Source organism: Equus caballus, chromosome 19 (assembly GCF_041296265.1).
Source record: "Equus caballus isolate H_3958 breed thoroughbred chromosome 19, TB-T2T, whole genome shotgun sequence".
NCBI classification, from domain to species: Eukaryota; Metazoa; Chordata; class Mammalia; order Perissodactyla; family Equidae; genus Equus; species Equus caballus.
This window is the reverse complement of record NC_091702.1, coordinates 48,050,222-48,068,187: the sequence shown is the minus strand read 5'-3', so window position 1 is coordinate 48,068,187 and position 17,966 is coordinate 48,050,222. Positions and strand designations below refer to the sequence as shown.

General features: G+C 35.9%; 1 protein-coding gene across 24 annotated transcripts in view; it reads left to right on the top strand.

Annotated features, from left to right (window-relative positions):
- STXBP5L (syntaxin binding protein 5L) overlaps positions 1-17,966 on the top strand; it is a 349,911-nt gene that overhangs the window by 314,508 nt on the left and 17,437 nt on the right. For all 24 annotated transcript variants that reach the window (XM_023623677.2, XM_070243721.1, XM_070243724.1 and 21 more), the window contains 2 exons: positions 7,945-8,115; positions 10,205-10,444. In XM_023623677.2, the coding sequence (XP_023479445.1) occupies positions 7,945-8,115; positions 10,205-10,444 (411 nt within the window). The remainder of the gene's footprint in view (positions 1-7,944; positions 8,116-10,204; positions 10,445-17,966) is intronic.

Sequence of the window (17,966 nt, the reverse complement as noted above, 5' to 3'; positions counted from 1 at the left end):
CAATATGGAATATCACTCCATGTGTGCTTCAGTTTCTTGCATCAGTAAAGAAAATTTTTTGTAGTTTTGTAGTTTTCCTCATCTAGATCTTATACGTACTTTGTTAGATTTATACCTCAGTATTTCATTGTTGAGTAATAATGTAAATGTTATTGTTTTTAATGTCAAATTCCATTGCTAGTATATAGGAAAGTTTTTGTCCCATGTGAATGCTCACCAAAGGGTGACCTCAGCAGAGGAGAATTTTAACAATCAAGTGGATAGCATGACCTGTTCTGTACATAACAGTCAGCTTCTTTCCCAGTCACCTCTGTCATCACCTAATGAACTCATGGACAAAGTAGCCATAGTGGCAGGGATGGAGATTATGCATGAGCCCAGCAACGTGGACTCCCAATCACCAAGGCTGACCTAGCTACAGCCAATGCTGAGTGCTCACTATGACATCAGCAGAAACCAAGGGATGCCTCTGCCCAAACTACCATCAGTGGATTTACAGAATGCCTTATCTACCTTCATGGTATTCTACAGAGCATTGCTTTTCATCAAGGAACTCATTTCATAGCAAATGAAGTGTGGCAATGGGCCAGTGCTTATGGGATTCACTGGTCTTACCATGTTCTCCACCATCCTGGAGCAACTGAAGATATAGATATATAAAATTATTAATTTTTGATTCATTTTAGCATAGTATATCTTTCTCCATCCCTTTAACCTATATATGCATTTATACTTAAATTGGGTTTCTTGTAGACAACTTAGTTTTAAATCTCTTTAAAAGATAATTGATGACTGGAAACACCCCCAAATATTAATCAAAGAGTGAATAAACAAATTTTCGCAAATCCACACAATAGAATACTCCTCAGCAATAAAAAGAAATGAGCTCTTGATACATACAACAACATGGCAGAATCTCAACTGATGGATATATTCATTATTTTTACTGTGATGATTAAGAACAGATTAGTGGTAGTCAGTTTTAAATATGTGCTATTTATTGTATGTCAATTATATATCAACACTGTTAAAGCATAACATTACATAATATAAAAATCAGCCTTAGCCTTCTTAACCAAATAATTTTAACACAATATATTAGGAGATTTTTTTTTTTCAGGAAGATTAGCTCTGAGCTAACACTTGCTGCTAATCCTCCTCTTTTTGCTGAGGAAGATTGGTCCTGAGCTAACATCTGCTGCCAATCCTCCTCTTTTTGCTGAGGAAGACTGGTCCTGAGCTAACATCCATGCCCATCTTTCTCTACTTTATAATGTGGGACGCCTACCACAGCATGGTGTGCCAAGTGGTGCCATGTCTGCATCTGGGATTTAAACTGGTGAACCTTGGGCCGCCTAAGCGGAACATGCATACTTAACCACTACGCCACTGGGCCGGCCCCTGTATTAGGAGATTTTTCCTCTCAAAGGATTAGTTTCTAATTATTTATTATAGGTTTTCATATATCACTTAGAAAGCATATACTGTATGCACAGTTCATTATGGAAAGAAGATTCAGACACAGGAGCATTAAGAAAAAGTGATTATTAACTTGCATGAGTTTTACAAAGAGGTTCAGATTTTGAAGACTCGCTCACTGAATGTAAAATACAATAGGTGTTTCAAACAGAAAACCCACAAGATTTTTCAAGGTTAGGGTAAAGTTGTTCATACTGGGTGGGATGGGGGGAGGGTACCATTTTACCCACCTGATTATTATATCTCTAGATATCAGTATGCAAATATCAGGGATAAAAACGTTTTTGTTGAGAAATGAGTAATTTAGCAACTCAAGATTTCATCTCTTTAAAGACTACAGTTAGATCAACTTCTTTCTTTTCTGTTTATCTCAGGATGCACCGTGCTTTTTCTCTCTCTCTCTCTCTCTCTCCTGCTTCTTAATGTAGAACTTGATGTGAGAATTTACTGATATGGCTTAGGGCAAGGTATCAGTTTGCTTCTTCAGGATGAATCCGGATATAATGGCATTTTAATATTATAATTTATTGTTATTTTGAGTTCTGGTCCAAGATGGCAACCTAGGAGGCTCCTGACCTCACCTCCACCTGTGGACACACCAAATTACAGCTACGTGAGGAGCAATTCCCTCTTAAAGGAAACCAGAAACCAGCTGAGTGACTCCCATACATTGGACAAACAAGAAAATACCCACATGGAAATGGATATTGGCACACCCTCAATTACTAGGAGACACTAAGAACAGAAAAGGTGGCTTGGACAATCGCACAAGTTCAAGAGACCAACAAGAGCTTGGGCCAGGCTGAGTGATAGGGTTCATTTCCTACACAAGACCACTCCATCAAGACTGAGAGGTGGCTGTTTTATCTATTGTGTAGAAACCAACACAAAGAGTCAAAGACAATGAAGAAACAGAGGAATATATTCTAAATAAAAGAACAAGATAAAACTCCAGAAATGGACCTTAATGAAATAGAGATAAGTGCATTACCTGATAAAGAGTTAAAAATAATAGTAATAGGGGCCAGCCCAGTGGTTCAGCGATTAAGTGCACATGTTCTGCTTCGGTGGCCCAGGGTTTGCTGGTTCTGATCCCAGATGCAGACATGGCACCAGTGGCTTGGCACAACATGCTGTGGTAGGCGTGCCACATATAAAAAGTAGAGGAAGATGGGCATGGATGTTAGCTCAGGGCCAGTCTTCCTCAGTGAAAAGAGGAGGATTGGCAGCAATTGGCTCAGGGCTAATCTTCCTCAAAATAAATAAATAAATACAAAATAATAGTAATAAAGATGCTCACTGAGGTCAGGAGAAAAATGTATGAACAAATAAGAATTTAAACAGAGAAATAGAAAATATGAGAAGGTAGCAAACAAAAATCACAGACCTGAAGAATACAATAACTGCACAGAAAAATTTAATAGAGAGGTTCAACAGCAGACCAGGTGAAGCAGAAGAAAGGATCAGCAAGCTTGAAGACAAAGCAGTACATTTCATGTGGTCAGAGAAGCAAAAAGAAAAAAGACTGAAAAATGGTGAAGATAACTTCAGGGACTTAAGAGACAACATCAAGTGGACCAATATTCGCATTATAGCAATCCCTGAAGGGAAAGAAAGAGGGAAAGAGAAGAAAACACGTCTATCAAAGCACCACGATGTACACTTTAAATATCTTACAATTTTATGTCAATTATACCTCAATGAAGCCGAAATTTTAAAAATAAATAATTATTATTCCAATTTAAAACATTCTACTCATCAGTGACAAAGCCTATGGCAGTGTTTTCAGCAAGAGATTATTTTCCCAGACACTGCAAGTTTGGTCCCAAATAGTTTTTAAACATTCACTTAAATGAAGTAGAAATTAAACTTGAAAAAACAGACTGGGGTAATTATTGAAAAACCGGCAGAAACTCTTTGAAACTTTGGATTTCAGAGACTCAACATTAAACAAGAGTTTTAAACCTGAGCTCATTTACAGTATTTTAGCTTTGAAAACAAAATCATAGCCTTGAAAACTTTTCTATAAAAGAATCAAATTAAAACTGGGAATAAAAATTAAGCTGACTTCAAGGGGAAGTCTATGACTCAGTCCCTCTGGGTCTTCAGCTTAAAATTCTTCAGAAAAGTGCCCAAAAGAATGAGAGCTTAAAACCCTCAAAATTGTGAGCAAAAAAGTAGAGAAAGATGAAATAGCTTATTCTTTGTTTGACATTCAAAAACACTGAAATAAAAACAAACTAAAAATTTTGTAAACCTCAATTTTGGTGAGTATGATGGCAAAGATGTCCTGCTGTACCAGGCCAGCAGTGTAGCACAGCTGCTAGCATCTAGGCCCCAGTGTCATCAATGCTGAGCCACTGACATAGTGTCTTAACTAAAACAAAACTCAACTTGGCGTGGTTGGGCATTGTTCTGGTTGCAAAGCTTCTGAGTTCTCACAGATACTCCCTGAGATTTTGAGCTGCCTAATATCTCTTTTTTAAATTTTTTATTTTTTGGTGAGGAATATTGGCCCTGAGCTAACATCTGTTGCCAATCTTCCTCTTTTTTTTCTCTCCCCAAAGCCCCAGTACATGGTTGTATATCCCAGTTGTAAGTCATTCCAGTCCTTCTGTGTGGGATGCCACCACAGCATGGCTTGATGAGCAGTATGTAGGTCCACACCCAGGATCTGAACCGGCAAACCCTGGACTGCCAAAGCAGAGCATGCAAACTTAACCACTCAGCCATGGGGCAAACCCCCCTAATATCCTTTAATAAATACTTTTCCTGCTTAAACAAATTAATCAAGCAAACAACCAACATTAAGTCAATCAACAAACCAACTTGCCCTCCAACCAGGATTATAAACAATGATTAAGAAGGGAGAGAGGGAAGAAGAGTTACCTCTTAACTATAAAAGTAGGGTAAGGTAATGTGGGCTTTCAAACATTTTGACCAATTGTTTGATATTGGTTGTATTTTTATATGGTTAAGTGCAAAGTCTTTTTATTTCATTTATTTTCAACTTTTTACAATCCAAATGCTTATTTTAACTTAGTATTATGTTCAACATTTATTTCAGCATAGAATCACCCTCTGTGGCATAAGCATAATACTAATTTTCATTTTCTAGGAATTGTATGGTGTATTTAAAAGTTTGCATAACAAGATTAGTTTACCAAGTATTAAATTAAATCTTCATTTACATTCTTCTATAAAGCTTTGGCAAGGACTATGTTAAAAATAATTTCAATTGGATTCAATAAGCTATTTTTCAGTAAATCACTATTGTACCTTACTTTATATAATAAATACACTAAATCAAATTTTGATTTAAAGGCATAAGAGAATCAGCTAATTTAAAGAAACTTCTATTTTTTAAAATTTGGGAATCTTTCTGTAAAATAAAAAATAATTTCCCTTTTGCTTTAATTTATTTATTGTTATAAGGTTGAATTTTTTAGAATATTGAATTTTCTCTACATGACATAGAGCTCTACAACTGGGCTAAAGCACCTTTGTAATAAAAGCACAGTTGTAGCAAGCAGAAACCTTCCTATTATGTTATGCAGAAAGTGATTTAATACAAGAAATTAGGTGCTTATTAAATCATTGAAAGATTGGAGAAGTAAACTTTAAGCTTGGCCTACAGGTATTTTCAGAGGAAGGCCACCAAACAGGCACACCCAGGGAGCAGACACATTTGCTACTGTTAGAAACAGAGAATCAGAAAACTACTGCCAATCAATTGCTGAACTGGAGAGCATATTGTTGTAAGATCAGGAATCTACTACAACTGCCCCTTGACGTACAAAAAGCTTGTGACTGGACACTGGAATGTTGCTTTCAAAACAAAATGAAGTCTCCATTGCAATAACACTAGAAAGCAACAGAAATATGGCTTTCATCCCATTTTGAAAATCATTTGCCAGGCTTTTTGAAGCCATGAGCCACTATGTAAAAGAGGTCACCATGCTGTGAGGAAGCCCAAGCTTCCTGAAGAGGCCCCCATTGACAGTCCAGATTGAGCCCAGCCTCTGTGTCATGCTAGCCCAGGCCTGTGAGTAAAGAGGCCTCCAAAGGATTCCAAGCCTCCAGCCATGCAAGAATTTCCAACCAATGTCCCAGACATCGTGGATACAATATCCTCACCTTGCCTCAGCCTAAGTTCTGGCCCAATGAATTTGTGAGCATGATCAAATGATTGTTAGTTTAACATCATTAACATTTGGAGTGTTTTTTTATGCAACAAGCTAACCAAAGCACATAATTTCATGAGTATTTTATAAGTGTCAGCCAGCATTTCAGAAACATTTTTAAAGGCTATAATACTCTATTATATGATATATACCGCAATTTACCTAAAACTTTATGCTCAATTGTAAAGGATAGCTGGTTTCCAATTTTTATAACTAAAACTACAGTGAATAGTTTTATCAATAGAGGTTTTGGTTTTTCTTTTGTATTTAGCATTATTTCTCTGTCATAAATTTCCAGAATGACTATGTCTGGGCCTTGACCAAATTTCTTTCTAAATGTTTTGTATCGATTCATTTCTATCTTGAATATTTAGCACAGTAAAAAAAAAGTTTTTTAAAAAGCAAATTCACTTTCATATATTTAAAAAATTTAATTACAAAAATAAATCCTTTAAGTTAACCAGCCCTATTGAAAACAGAAGAATATGGCCAAAAACTCCAGGTTGCTCATGTAGGATAACATCAGCCAGACCTCATGAGTAAAACATGAGAAGCTGGGGAAAATTGGCTCCTGGAGCAGCTAGGGGGTATAGGGGTGATGGGGGGGTGAAGACCAGCATCCAGCATGCTGAGTAATCTAATAACTGATACTGCCCTGTTATAAGCTGCAATGAAACAGTATTCACATGAAACAGCCATCAAAAGATGGTAATAGCCAGGTGAGGGCTTTGGCTTAGCAAGTCCAAAGAGTCCTGGCTAAGGGAACAAATGTTACTCTTCTCAGGTTCTGGACCTAACTAAGAGGGTGTGAAGAGGGCTGGAATCCACCCCACATTCCTCTGGACCAGCAGTGAGCCCTAGAACAAGGCAACACATCTGTGGAAGGGGCAACTTTTCCTAAATGATGTACCCAGATGGGGGTTATTTTTGCAATTTGTACCCCCAAAGTCATTGCCATTTTCTTATTCACGCTAAGTCCTTGTTAGTGCCAGCTGTTGCCATCCAATTTATAAGGCTATTTATAAGTGAGAAAATCTAGATTAGAATACTGCCTCCATGAATGCTACTTATGTAATATTAGACAATTTTCTAAACCCTTTTTTCTGAGCTGCAGTTTCCTCATTTGCAAAATCAGGATAATAAAGCACCTACCTTGCAGGGTTGTTGTGAAGATTAAATGAGTCATGTGTAAAGTGCCTGGCATTTAATATTCAATACATGTTAACTCCAGTTTTTTAAAAATAGTAAAACACACTAGTGCATTCAAATGGTGAAACCTGATTCTCATCCTTGCACTAGCCGCAAGGGAATACAGGAAATGTACAATTTTAAACTTCAAACTTTACAATACAGAAAGGCTGTAACGGAGTAGATACTGACTGCCAGTTCCCCTTGTCCAACATGGATATTAAACATGATTCTTCTCCATTTAATTCTATTGTCCTTTGAATGACCAAAGAAGCACACTTTAAAATGCATTCTGAACATTGCAGAACTATGAGATAATGTTTCAAATACTATTTGTTAGCATTAAGAAAAAGAAGACATGTTTTCCATGCAATTATTTCCAAGCTTTTAAGTTACATCAAACCAGTAAACTCACAAGCTCTAAATAAACAAGTCGGTGTTGTCTTAGACATGAGCAGTTTTAATACTGTGGAACAAGAATGACAATCATAATTTTTGTTCAGAGTTTACCACATCCCAGAAAGTGTTCTGGCCTGTGACATGTATTGTCAGAAAAACCTCCATGAGGTAGACAATCAGATTCACAGTTTACAGAAGAGGAAACTAAAGCTTGAAGACTTCAGTAATTTGTACAACTGGTAAATGGTGGAACTGGCTCTAGGGTCAGTATCCTCTAGCACCGTGCTCAGCTGCACAGTGGGATGCTTCCATTCTGTATTTTAAGCTCCAAGCACTGGAAGTACTTCCAAAACTTATGTAAATAGGGGTATAGTTAAATTATGCAAAAGAAAGTCCAAAACTATAACCTATTTTTTAGTGCCATTAGATAGTAGAATACATAATAGGGACATAGAATAAATTTTAACCTATGTTAACTAGTCAAATTAAAAAATGAATCATATTTAATAAATATGAAATTTTTGGCTAACTACTGAAATTGTGACTAACAAAGTAGTAAGGACTTAGCCATCTTAATACGCTTTGAAAGAGAAAGGCATTCTCACTCTTCTACATTTATTAATGTACACACTTGGATTCCTTTATATTAAGACTGAATTATGATATTTATGCTGCCTTCTTCCTCTTGGTACAGATCATGTTAATGGACACTGCACAAGTCCAACTTCTCAGAGTTGCAGTTCTGGAAAACGTCTTTCTAGTGCTGATGTTTCAAAAGTAAATCGCTGGGGTCCTGGAAGACCACCATTTCGAAAAGCACAGTCAGCTGCTTGCATGGAGATTTCTTTACCAGTTACAACAGAAGGTAGGTTAAACATACAAATTTCTGTGGATACAATTAAAATTTGATATACAATGGCAATAGGAGCTGGAGGATAAGGGATGGAGGTCCCTTATCTGTAAAAGATATGAAAAACTACAGTCAACCTTAGACAATTAGCAACTGAGAGCTTGGTCAGGCTGTGGCCATGACTCCAAATCCATTCCTCATCCACTACACTTTCCTCATCTCTAAAATCAGAATGGCTCTGCTCATTGGTACAAAGGGAGACCTATGCCTTAATCTGTTCTCTGCACTCCCAGTAATAATTGAATGTTTCTTTCCATCTCAATGGTAAACCTCTTAGTGTCTCTATCTGTAGATAGTTATTTAATGTCTTGCAACCTTAATTTCCTCAACTGTCAAGTGAATGTGACCCAAAAAAGGCAAGATATTAAATTCTAAAGTTTGCAATCTTCATTTTCATCTGTTTTTAAAAGGAAGAATTATTTATTTATTTATGGAATGAATGCGAGGGCAGGGAGTAAAGTACAAGAGCCAGAAGGCCAGAAATTTTTAGAAAGGGGAAAAAGAGAATCTTGTAACTGCTGCTACTGTCTTGCTGATAAAGAAATTTGGGGAAAGTGATAGAGAAAAATAATCTTAGGAAGATTTCCTATGGTAATTCTATGCTATAAAGCAATTCTTCATTTACTACCCCTCAAAAAATTTGATAGTAATGGACCATATTATTCTTCAAAAATTTTTTAAATGAATTTTTTAGTTTTTGTTTCTTTAATATTATGCCTTACTAAGTCTGGTCCATGGACATGTAGATAATGATATTCTCTCTCACGCAAGTGTCTATAAGTAGCAACCTTGAATGTTGATGAACCGTGAATGGAAAAATTTTAAAAACATATTATCTAGGAATGTTATAATAGAAGCAAAGTGTAAAAGTTATAAAAGAAAGCACTCAATCAATGGACTGAGAGCTGGGAATTTTGAGTTTTAGACCTTTCTGCCTCTGGACTCTGGGACAATTACTTAACTTCGATGTCTCTGTCCCTAAATTTGTAAAACATATAGATTATACCGAAGCTCCCTCTGATCTGTAAATTCTATTACAAACAATTATTTTTATAAACTTGCTGAGAGATAGAAGGGGGAAAATTAGGAATACTATATTTTGTTTTCTGGAAAAAGAATAATCTGAGGACCTTATAGGTTTTTAAATAAAATGAATCACACTTGTATCTATCAAGATAGAAAGGAGAGTGAAGGCAGTAGAAAGAAGAATATGAGGAACTTGTACTCTGGAGTGATTATAAGAACAATACAGCCTTCCTACTATCATTTAACGAGATGGTGAGTTTATGCTTGCTGCAGCGTGCACCACTGTGTTGTGTTGATAAGCAAGAGAACCTGAAACCATCTTGTTTCCTTTAAGTGGGCAGAAGCCCTCTCAGAAAGATTACCACTACAATGGGGTGGCACTGTCTACAGCTCCTCATTTGGCCTTAGACAAAGTTAGGACTAAATTTGGATTCAAGGTTGGCAGCTTGAAGCCAGTTCAGGGAGATAACATTTGTTCTTGAGCCTTGGTAAATAGTTCAGTTTTTACAATTGTAATTACTCCAGATATAGCAAACCAAAATTGTGTTAGTTGGGTGAATGTATTCACCACAGAACATTTGTGACCCTTCAGGTAAAGTAGCCACAATGTTGTAAGAGGATATTGCCAAGAAATCGTTAGGAATACTTCCAAAAATTAAGAAATAGGAGGGAAGCATAATTGAAATGGTACCAGAAATTCTTGTAACCTTGACTATTTAGACTAAATATTTTTTTTACCGAGTAGAGAATTTCAACTAACTTGTGAGGTAATGTAGAGAGAAAAACATGGTAAACTTAAACTCCAGAGACTCAAGTTCTAATCCCAGCTCTGCCTAAGTTTATGATTTACACTGCTGGACTTCAGTCTCTTCATCTTCAAAATAAACTGATGAACTGGATAAGCTGCCTTCCAGATCAGTTAACAAAGAATCAAATTCTACTTCCCCCTCAGTCATACTAAGTCTGACTTGTTCTAGAAACACACTAGCAGTTAATTTTTGTTTTTCCATTTCCATAGAAAGCAGAGAAAATTCCTATAATCGTTCTAGAAGCTCTAGCATCTCCAGTATTGACAAAGATTCTAAAGAAGCAATTACAGCACTATACTTCATGGAGTCCTTTGCTCGGAAAAATGACTCTACCGTCTCCCCTTGTTTGTTTGTTGGAACTAGTCTGGGCATGGTGTTAATCATCTCCCTGAACCTACCTTCAGCAGACGAACAAAGATTTACAGAGCCAGTCATGGTATTGCCAAGCGGTAAGAGTTTTTATTTATTCCTTCATTGCTACTTTTTCAAATTTAGATATAAGATATTGTAAAACATTGATTTGCTCAAATCTGGAGCAAAGATTATAAATATTTTGTGTGATAGGAATTATTTGATAAATAAGGAGAATTTCATAAATCATATACTATCCCAACATTTGTCATATTGCAACTTACCTTTCCCTCAGGATAAAACAGTAAAACTATTTCTAAGGTAGTAAACTGTGGAACTGCCAACCTAAACAATGCCTTGGGAAGTAAGTTTCTGAAAAGCACTGAGGAAAACCTTAACGCAAAAGTTAAAATTTTATTTTTAATGAATTGAAGCGTTTCTCCAAAGTTCCATGCCAGATCAGAGTCTATGAGTGGTTTTACATCATCCTTGAAGAATTCGGAACGATTGAGCTAGAAGTGGTCTGACTTGAGGTAGCTTTCTAAAGTCGTTGATGATCTTCTCATCTTGTTTCAAGGCATGCCACAGAATATCTTTCCTTTTATCCTAGTTCCTAGAGAATTTGACCTAAGTCATGCGTATTATTGCTAAAGCATATGTTGTATTCTCTTCCTTCTTGAATTATCTTTTTTTTCCTTTTGAAGAAGGGATGAATGTGATTCCTCCTGTTATTCCTTTGAATATTTTAAAATTTGTTCTTCTAACTTTTTCTGTCTCTCTCTTTCTTATATATAGTTAGAAATGTTTTTCAGATAGTTTTTAAGTAAAAGAAAAAAAAGAACTTCATTAGTATATAGGATAAAGGATTTTATTTTAAAAGAATACATATATATGGCCTGGTAAGTTAGAGTTGTGTTTTCTTTGTTAATTGGTATGCTAAATTCATACAGATGGATTGTTACTTATTTTAGGTGGAATAGTCAGCTCTCTACTAGTGTGGCAAATTCAGATAAGTGTATTGTATTTTGTGTGTGTGTGTGTGTGTGTGTGTGGCTTAAACAACAGGAGTTTATTTTCTCACACTGCTGGAGGCTAGAGGTCCAAGAGTAAGGTTGGGCAGGTCTGGTTTCTTCTGAGGCCTCTCTACTTGGCTTGCAGATGGCCGCCCTCTGGCCATGTTCTCACATGACAGCCCCTCTGTATGCATGTACTTCTGCTGTCTCCCTCTATGTCATAACCTCCTCTTCTTAGCAAGACACCAGTCAGTTTGGATTAGGGCCCACCCTAACAGCCTCATTTTAATTTAATCACCTCTTTAAAGGCTCTGTCTCAAAGGCGGTCACATTCTGAGGTACTACAGTTTAGGCCTTCAACATATATAAGAACTTGTGGGGAGAGACACACAATTTTAGCAAATGTATCACACTGGTACAAGATGTCAGTAATAGAGGAAAGGACAGGGAGCTTTTGGGAACTCTCTGCACTATCTGCTCAATTTTCTGTAAACCTAAAACTACTCTAAAAAAATAAAGTTTACTGATTAAAAAAAAAAAGAGGTACCTATAAAGGAGAAAACTATGAGGTTGGGTTCAGATCTGTTTTATATGTAACCATGGAAAGACGGAATGCCTAACTGGAAGCCATAATTTATGGCAGTAAAAAGGAAAAAGGAGGGTGCAGTTTCATAAGAAAAGATAGGGGTGACAGAAAGCCAATTCAAATTTAAAGTAGAAAACTCAACCCTTCTTCCTTCGCAGCTCACTTCTTGACTCCCACTCTTCACTCTCTTTCCAGTATCTACTCTCCATCCTCTCCCTGCTCCACTAGCCCTTACCCCATTGGGACTGCTCCGGATTGTGGGAGCCATTAAAAAAGGTTTGGAATTGGAGGTGTTTCCCTCTTCCATTGGCAGTGCTGAAGTGGGTTACATGCTCTCAGGCTTGAATGCATTTTTTTTTCCTGCCAAACATTGGTGAATAACCTTTTATCAGTTGGCCTCAGAAAATGCATCTGAGTCTAGCAATTTCCTTAAAGTTGAATAAAATCCATTTTGAAATTTATTCATCCATTCATTCAACAAACATTTACCAAGCCCATACTACTGAATTAAACACTGGGGATACAATGGTGGTCAGGACACACAGTGGTTTTTGTTCTCAGATATTTGTAGAGAAGAACAAAAGTAAACAGATAATTACAATTATAATTTGTAATTGTAATACAGTTTACAAAGATAATTTACAAACTCTTTACAGAGAAGTAAAGAGTACTGTGGCAGCATGGGAGGGGGATCAGGGAAGACCCCACTAACAAAGCAGATATCTGAAGTGGGAGATGGACAGGTTTGGGAGGGAGATGTGCACAGCACTGATGTTTAAGACTAATTAAGGACAGCATGATAAAACCTAGAGGTAAAAAGAACGTGGCATAGCTAAAGACTAGAGATAGAATGGTGCTAGATGAGGCTAGAAAAGTAGTCAGGGGAAGATTAGAGGATCATATAAACTATGTTAAGGAATTGGAAAAGACTTTATAGCTCAGTGGATTTTTTTTTTTCAGCACAAAAATTACGACATGATATGCTTTTTGTCTCTCAAGTGCTGGTTCTTAAAAATTTCATGTTTGTAAAAAATCAAAACACAGAGGAAAAAAATGAAAATTCTGCCACTAGCAAAGTTACCCCCTTCTCTGTCCCCTCTCCGCCTCCACATTTTCACCCCTTGGAATTTTACTCTCCAGCAATAATTCTGTGAGACATTTGCTGAGACTTATTTTTTTTAAGCTACTTTATTGAGGTATGATTGACATACAAAAAGCTGTATCTATTCGAGGCAAATGACTTGAGTTTGGAGATAATGTATACATCCATGAAATCATGACCACAATCTATGCCATAAATACATCCATCACCTCCAAAAATTTCCCACCCCTTTGTTTTTCAGAGACTCATTTTAAATTGTATTTTATTTCTACTTAATGCTTTGTGCTGCCAGCTAAAAATTATTCTGTAATTATCAATTCTGCCACATTAAGTGAGTAGCTCTGTTTTGTCAAAAAATTAGATGTCTTATGATCAAGATTTAAACTCATCATTAAACTAAGATTCCTCAAAATAAATTCATTCTCTTTACTCTCAAACCAGTTCTTCTTGCCACTCTCCCCATTTCTATTTTTAGTGCCATGAGACTACCTAAATGACTTCTATCACTTCAGTTTCTTCTTTTCTGATACCATTTACTCACTGCCTCTGCACTGGTCTTACTCTGGTATTGTTTTCATCACCTAATTTCCATGCCCCATGTTCTCTGATGTCTTTCACTCACCCATAGAAGCAGTTTCAAGCTCTATGTCTCAGAAATCAATGATCTCTATAAGCTCAGCCCTGTTCTACCTCTCTAATCTTATTTCCTGCTACTTCCTAGCACCAGGTCCCTGGTCCAGCCAGTCTTATTTCCTCACTTCCTTTTTCTCTCTTTACCACCTGTCAATCATCTATCATTGGTAAATGTCATACGAACTTTCATGTTTTTTGTCAAAATTTCAGAAAACCTGTATCAAGTTTCTTGTGTGACCTGTAAGATTTGGAGGAATTTTCTACAGACTAGCTTTTGGCTCCATGCATTTCAAATTTCAAATCGTTCGTTCTATATTATCTACATATTTCTAATGTTGACATAATATGCTTTTGTAATATGACCTCCAGCCCTAGGCTTTCATGTCAAAATGATACTGAGTTGCATCAGAGTAGCAGGACTTTTCCAGGGAACCATTCCTGTACCTGGAAGGCTAGCAATAACCTAGACATGGTAGTGTCTGTGAACCACCTAAATATATCTCACTAAACCCAAACTAATGTACTCCATCTCAATTTCTTCTTGTCTAAATTCCTGAGATGCTTGTCCACTACAGTGTCACCTAACTGGAGGAAAGTTAGAGTGGAAAGAGAAGGAAATTTTAACTTGATTGTGTTAAAATTTTTAGTTTCACAGATTTAATAAAAACACATGAACATGTGAACACATCATTAGGGTCCTTTCTGGGCCTTGGAACCAGTGCTAGTGAAAGGCCCTGAAGTTTAAGCTTCAATGGCTTCATGAGAAATCTGGCTCTGCCTTCAACAGTGTCTGCCAGACCTTAAAGGACTGAGTGTAAGATAGGAACAGGGCAAGCACAGATTAATAAATCCAGCCAAAGCCAAGTAGAAGTCATCATCCAAACAGCTTATACTAATGAAACCTTGGGAACTAGGGAATTGGAAAAGCTGTCATCGCTAAATTAATTCCATTAAATGTGATTAATACTGTCAACCATTAGCATACCAACAAGGTGCCCTATATCTAATCCTAGATAAAGAACAAGTACAATTGCTTACAAGGACTCAGCCCAAATCACTCTAGACCTGGGCCTTGCATTTTGAGGTGTTGGAGGTAGAGGTGATGTGTGATGCCTCACTTAAAGAAAGGCAGATAAAGAAAAGTTAAAAGTAAGGATTCGTGTAAATGGACTTACCTCATATTTTCTCTATAGCTTTTGCTCCTTTGTATACTAAAAATATGATTTTCATTTACTAATTGTTTTTTATTAAATAGTATGTAAGCTTAGGTATATTTTTGTGTTTTCATATGTATATTTACGACATTAAGCCTATGCAAAAGTATACCAGAGATGATCTTCTCTCCTTTTCTTTACTATTTCTTTTTCTTCCAGTATTTTTGTGTTGTCTTTTGCGTGTTGACAGGAATATCTCCTAGACCTACCTTCCTCTAGACTTTTCCCAGCCCACTCCCTAGGTCAAACTTATTTGCCAGCATTTAATTCCTTTAAAGTCCAGCTCTCTGATGAAGAACTAGTAAGTTAATTTATGCAAATGTAAAAGTGGGTTAATGTGCTATGTCACAGATATAATATGAAACTAGTTAACAGGCTTTGTCATTTAGTTAAAATGAGAAGGATTCGATTTTTAAGCTTAAATCTAAACCTTGATGAGAAACTTCATTATATTAAAGTATTTAGTTAGGGCCTTTCAGTATAAAATGTGTATATTTCAAACATATTTGTGAAATTTATGTATTATATCTCTCACAAATTACAATAAAAACTAATACAGTATAAATACAGTTCGATCAAACATAATGATTATATTTGAATATAATCATGGCCTAATACAAAAAAATAAACACACACTCCCCATTTATAGGTTGCAGCACTGTTAAGTGTTTACAACTGTTATTACTAGTCATATTGTGTGTGTTTGTAGAAATTATATTTTCCCTAAAGTAGATATAATGTCACTTGAAACTGCTGAGTGTGAAGTAGGGAATCTGTCTAAGCCCTTAATGACTAGACTAACACATATAGGAAGCAATTAAGATTTTTAGATATTTTTAATTCATTGAATAAAAAAAGCAAAACAAAATTCTCTCCAGGTCCTATCAAAAACAAATGAAACTTCATGTACCCTTTTGTCATTTGCTACTGTCATGAATTCAAACTTTTCCCAGAATGAGATCCCTTCTTAAATGGAGAGATGAAAAAATATGTAATTTCTTTGTGAAAATCCAATGATCTAGATATACAGTTCTTAATAAAGTAGGAATAGTAAGTAACTTTGTAGATGTGTTGCTGGCAAATATTGAAAGACTATTTGTCAATTATATACATCCTTCCTTGGGGGTATAGCCTTGAGATATTTGTAATTCTACATCTTTTTTTCAGACTTAACCAAATCCAAAACAAAACAAAAACTTTCTATTTTACATAAGGAAGCTTGAAAAGGAAGAGATAACCTTGAACTATGGAAATACAAATTGAAAATGAGGAAAATATCTTTTCAAACAAATAGGAGATTAAAAATTATGACTTTAGTTAAGGCTGAATTTTCAAAAGCATAGTCTTACAGATGAGAATGGTAGATACATACCTTAAATTATTTCTGCTAAACTTTTAGTCATTGAGGATACTCTTGTATTTTCTCCATATGGTCAGGAAAAAAATCAAAACAAAAAAAGAGCAGAATTATTTACTTTGCAATTTGATCTTATGTCTTGAGAAGCCATAAAGTATAATTTTAAAAACAAGAACAAAAAATACATAAGCATTAGATCCAGAAAGCCCTGGATTTAGATTACAGCTCTGCCAATTTCTGTGGGTGATTTGTGACAGTCATTTAACTTCTGTGAGCTTCAGGATCCTAAAAAAATCCAGGATAGCCTCCCCTAAGCAGTTGTTGGGAGGATTACCTGAGATAACTCATGAAAAGCACTAAGCACATAAAGCTTGTCAATGGTGTTAGTTCCATTTTTATTTTATTATTTTATTTTATTTTATTGTAGTAAGAACACTTAAAATGAGATCTACCCTCTTAACAGATTTTCAAGTGTACAATACAGTATTATTATCTGTAGGCACGATGTTGTACAGCAGATCTTTAGAATTTAGTCATCATGCATAACCTAAATTTTATATCCATTGATTAGCAACTCCTCATTTCCCCTCCCCTGAGGCCCTGGTAACCACCATTCTATTCTTTGCTTGCATGAGTTTGACTTTTTTAGATATCTCAGGTAAGTGGAGTTATGCAGTATTTGTCCTTCTCTGACTGTCTTATTTCATTTCCTCAAGGTTCATCCGTATTGCCACATATTACAGGATTTCCTTCTTTTTTAAGGCTGAATAATATTTCATTGCATGTATATACCACTTTTTTTTTTTTTTTTTATCCATTCATCTGTTGGTGGACGTTTAAGTTGTTTCTACATCTTGGCTATTGTGAAGGAACATGAGAGTGCTAATATCTCTTCAAGATCCTGAGTTCAGTTCTTTTGCGTAAATACCCAGAAGTGAGTTTGCTGGATCATACGATAGTTCTATTTCTAATTTTTTTAGGAACCTCCATACTGTCTTCCATAGAGGCTGCACCATTTTGCATTCCTAACAACAGTGTGTAAGGGTTCCAATTTCTTCACATTCTTGAAAATGTTGTCTTCTGCTTTTTTGATAATAGCCATCCTAGCAGGTATAGAATGATATCTGTGTGGTTTTGATTTGCATTTCCCTGATGATTAGTAGCATTGAACATCTTTTCACATACGTGTTGGCCATTTATATGTTTTCTTTGGAGAAATGTCTATTCAAATCCTCAGCCCACTTAAGTTTTTTGAAGTGGTTTTTTGAAAAGATAACCAAATTGAAAAACCTTTAGCTAGACTAAGAAGAAAAGAGAAGACTCAAATAAAATCAAAAATGAAAGAAGAGACATTACAACTGTACCACAGAAATAAAAAAATCATAAGAGACTACTATGAACAATTATATGCCAACAAACCGATAACCTAGAAGAAAGGGGTAAATTCCTATAAACATACAACCTACCAAGACTGAATTGTGAAGAAATAGGAAGTCTGAACAGACCTATAAGTAATAAGGCGATTGAATCAATAATCAAAGACCTCTCAAGAAAAGAAAAGCCCATTTTTCTTTTCTGAGGAATCGTTTCACATTAATTTATCTTGATTGTCTTGACAACAAATTTTCATCAATGATATGGAAATTTGAAGTGCACTAGATCATTGAATTTTAGAGTGGGAAAGCACCTAGAGATTATCCATTCCAGTAGCTGTC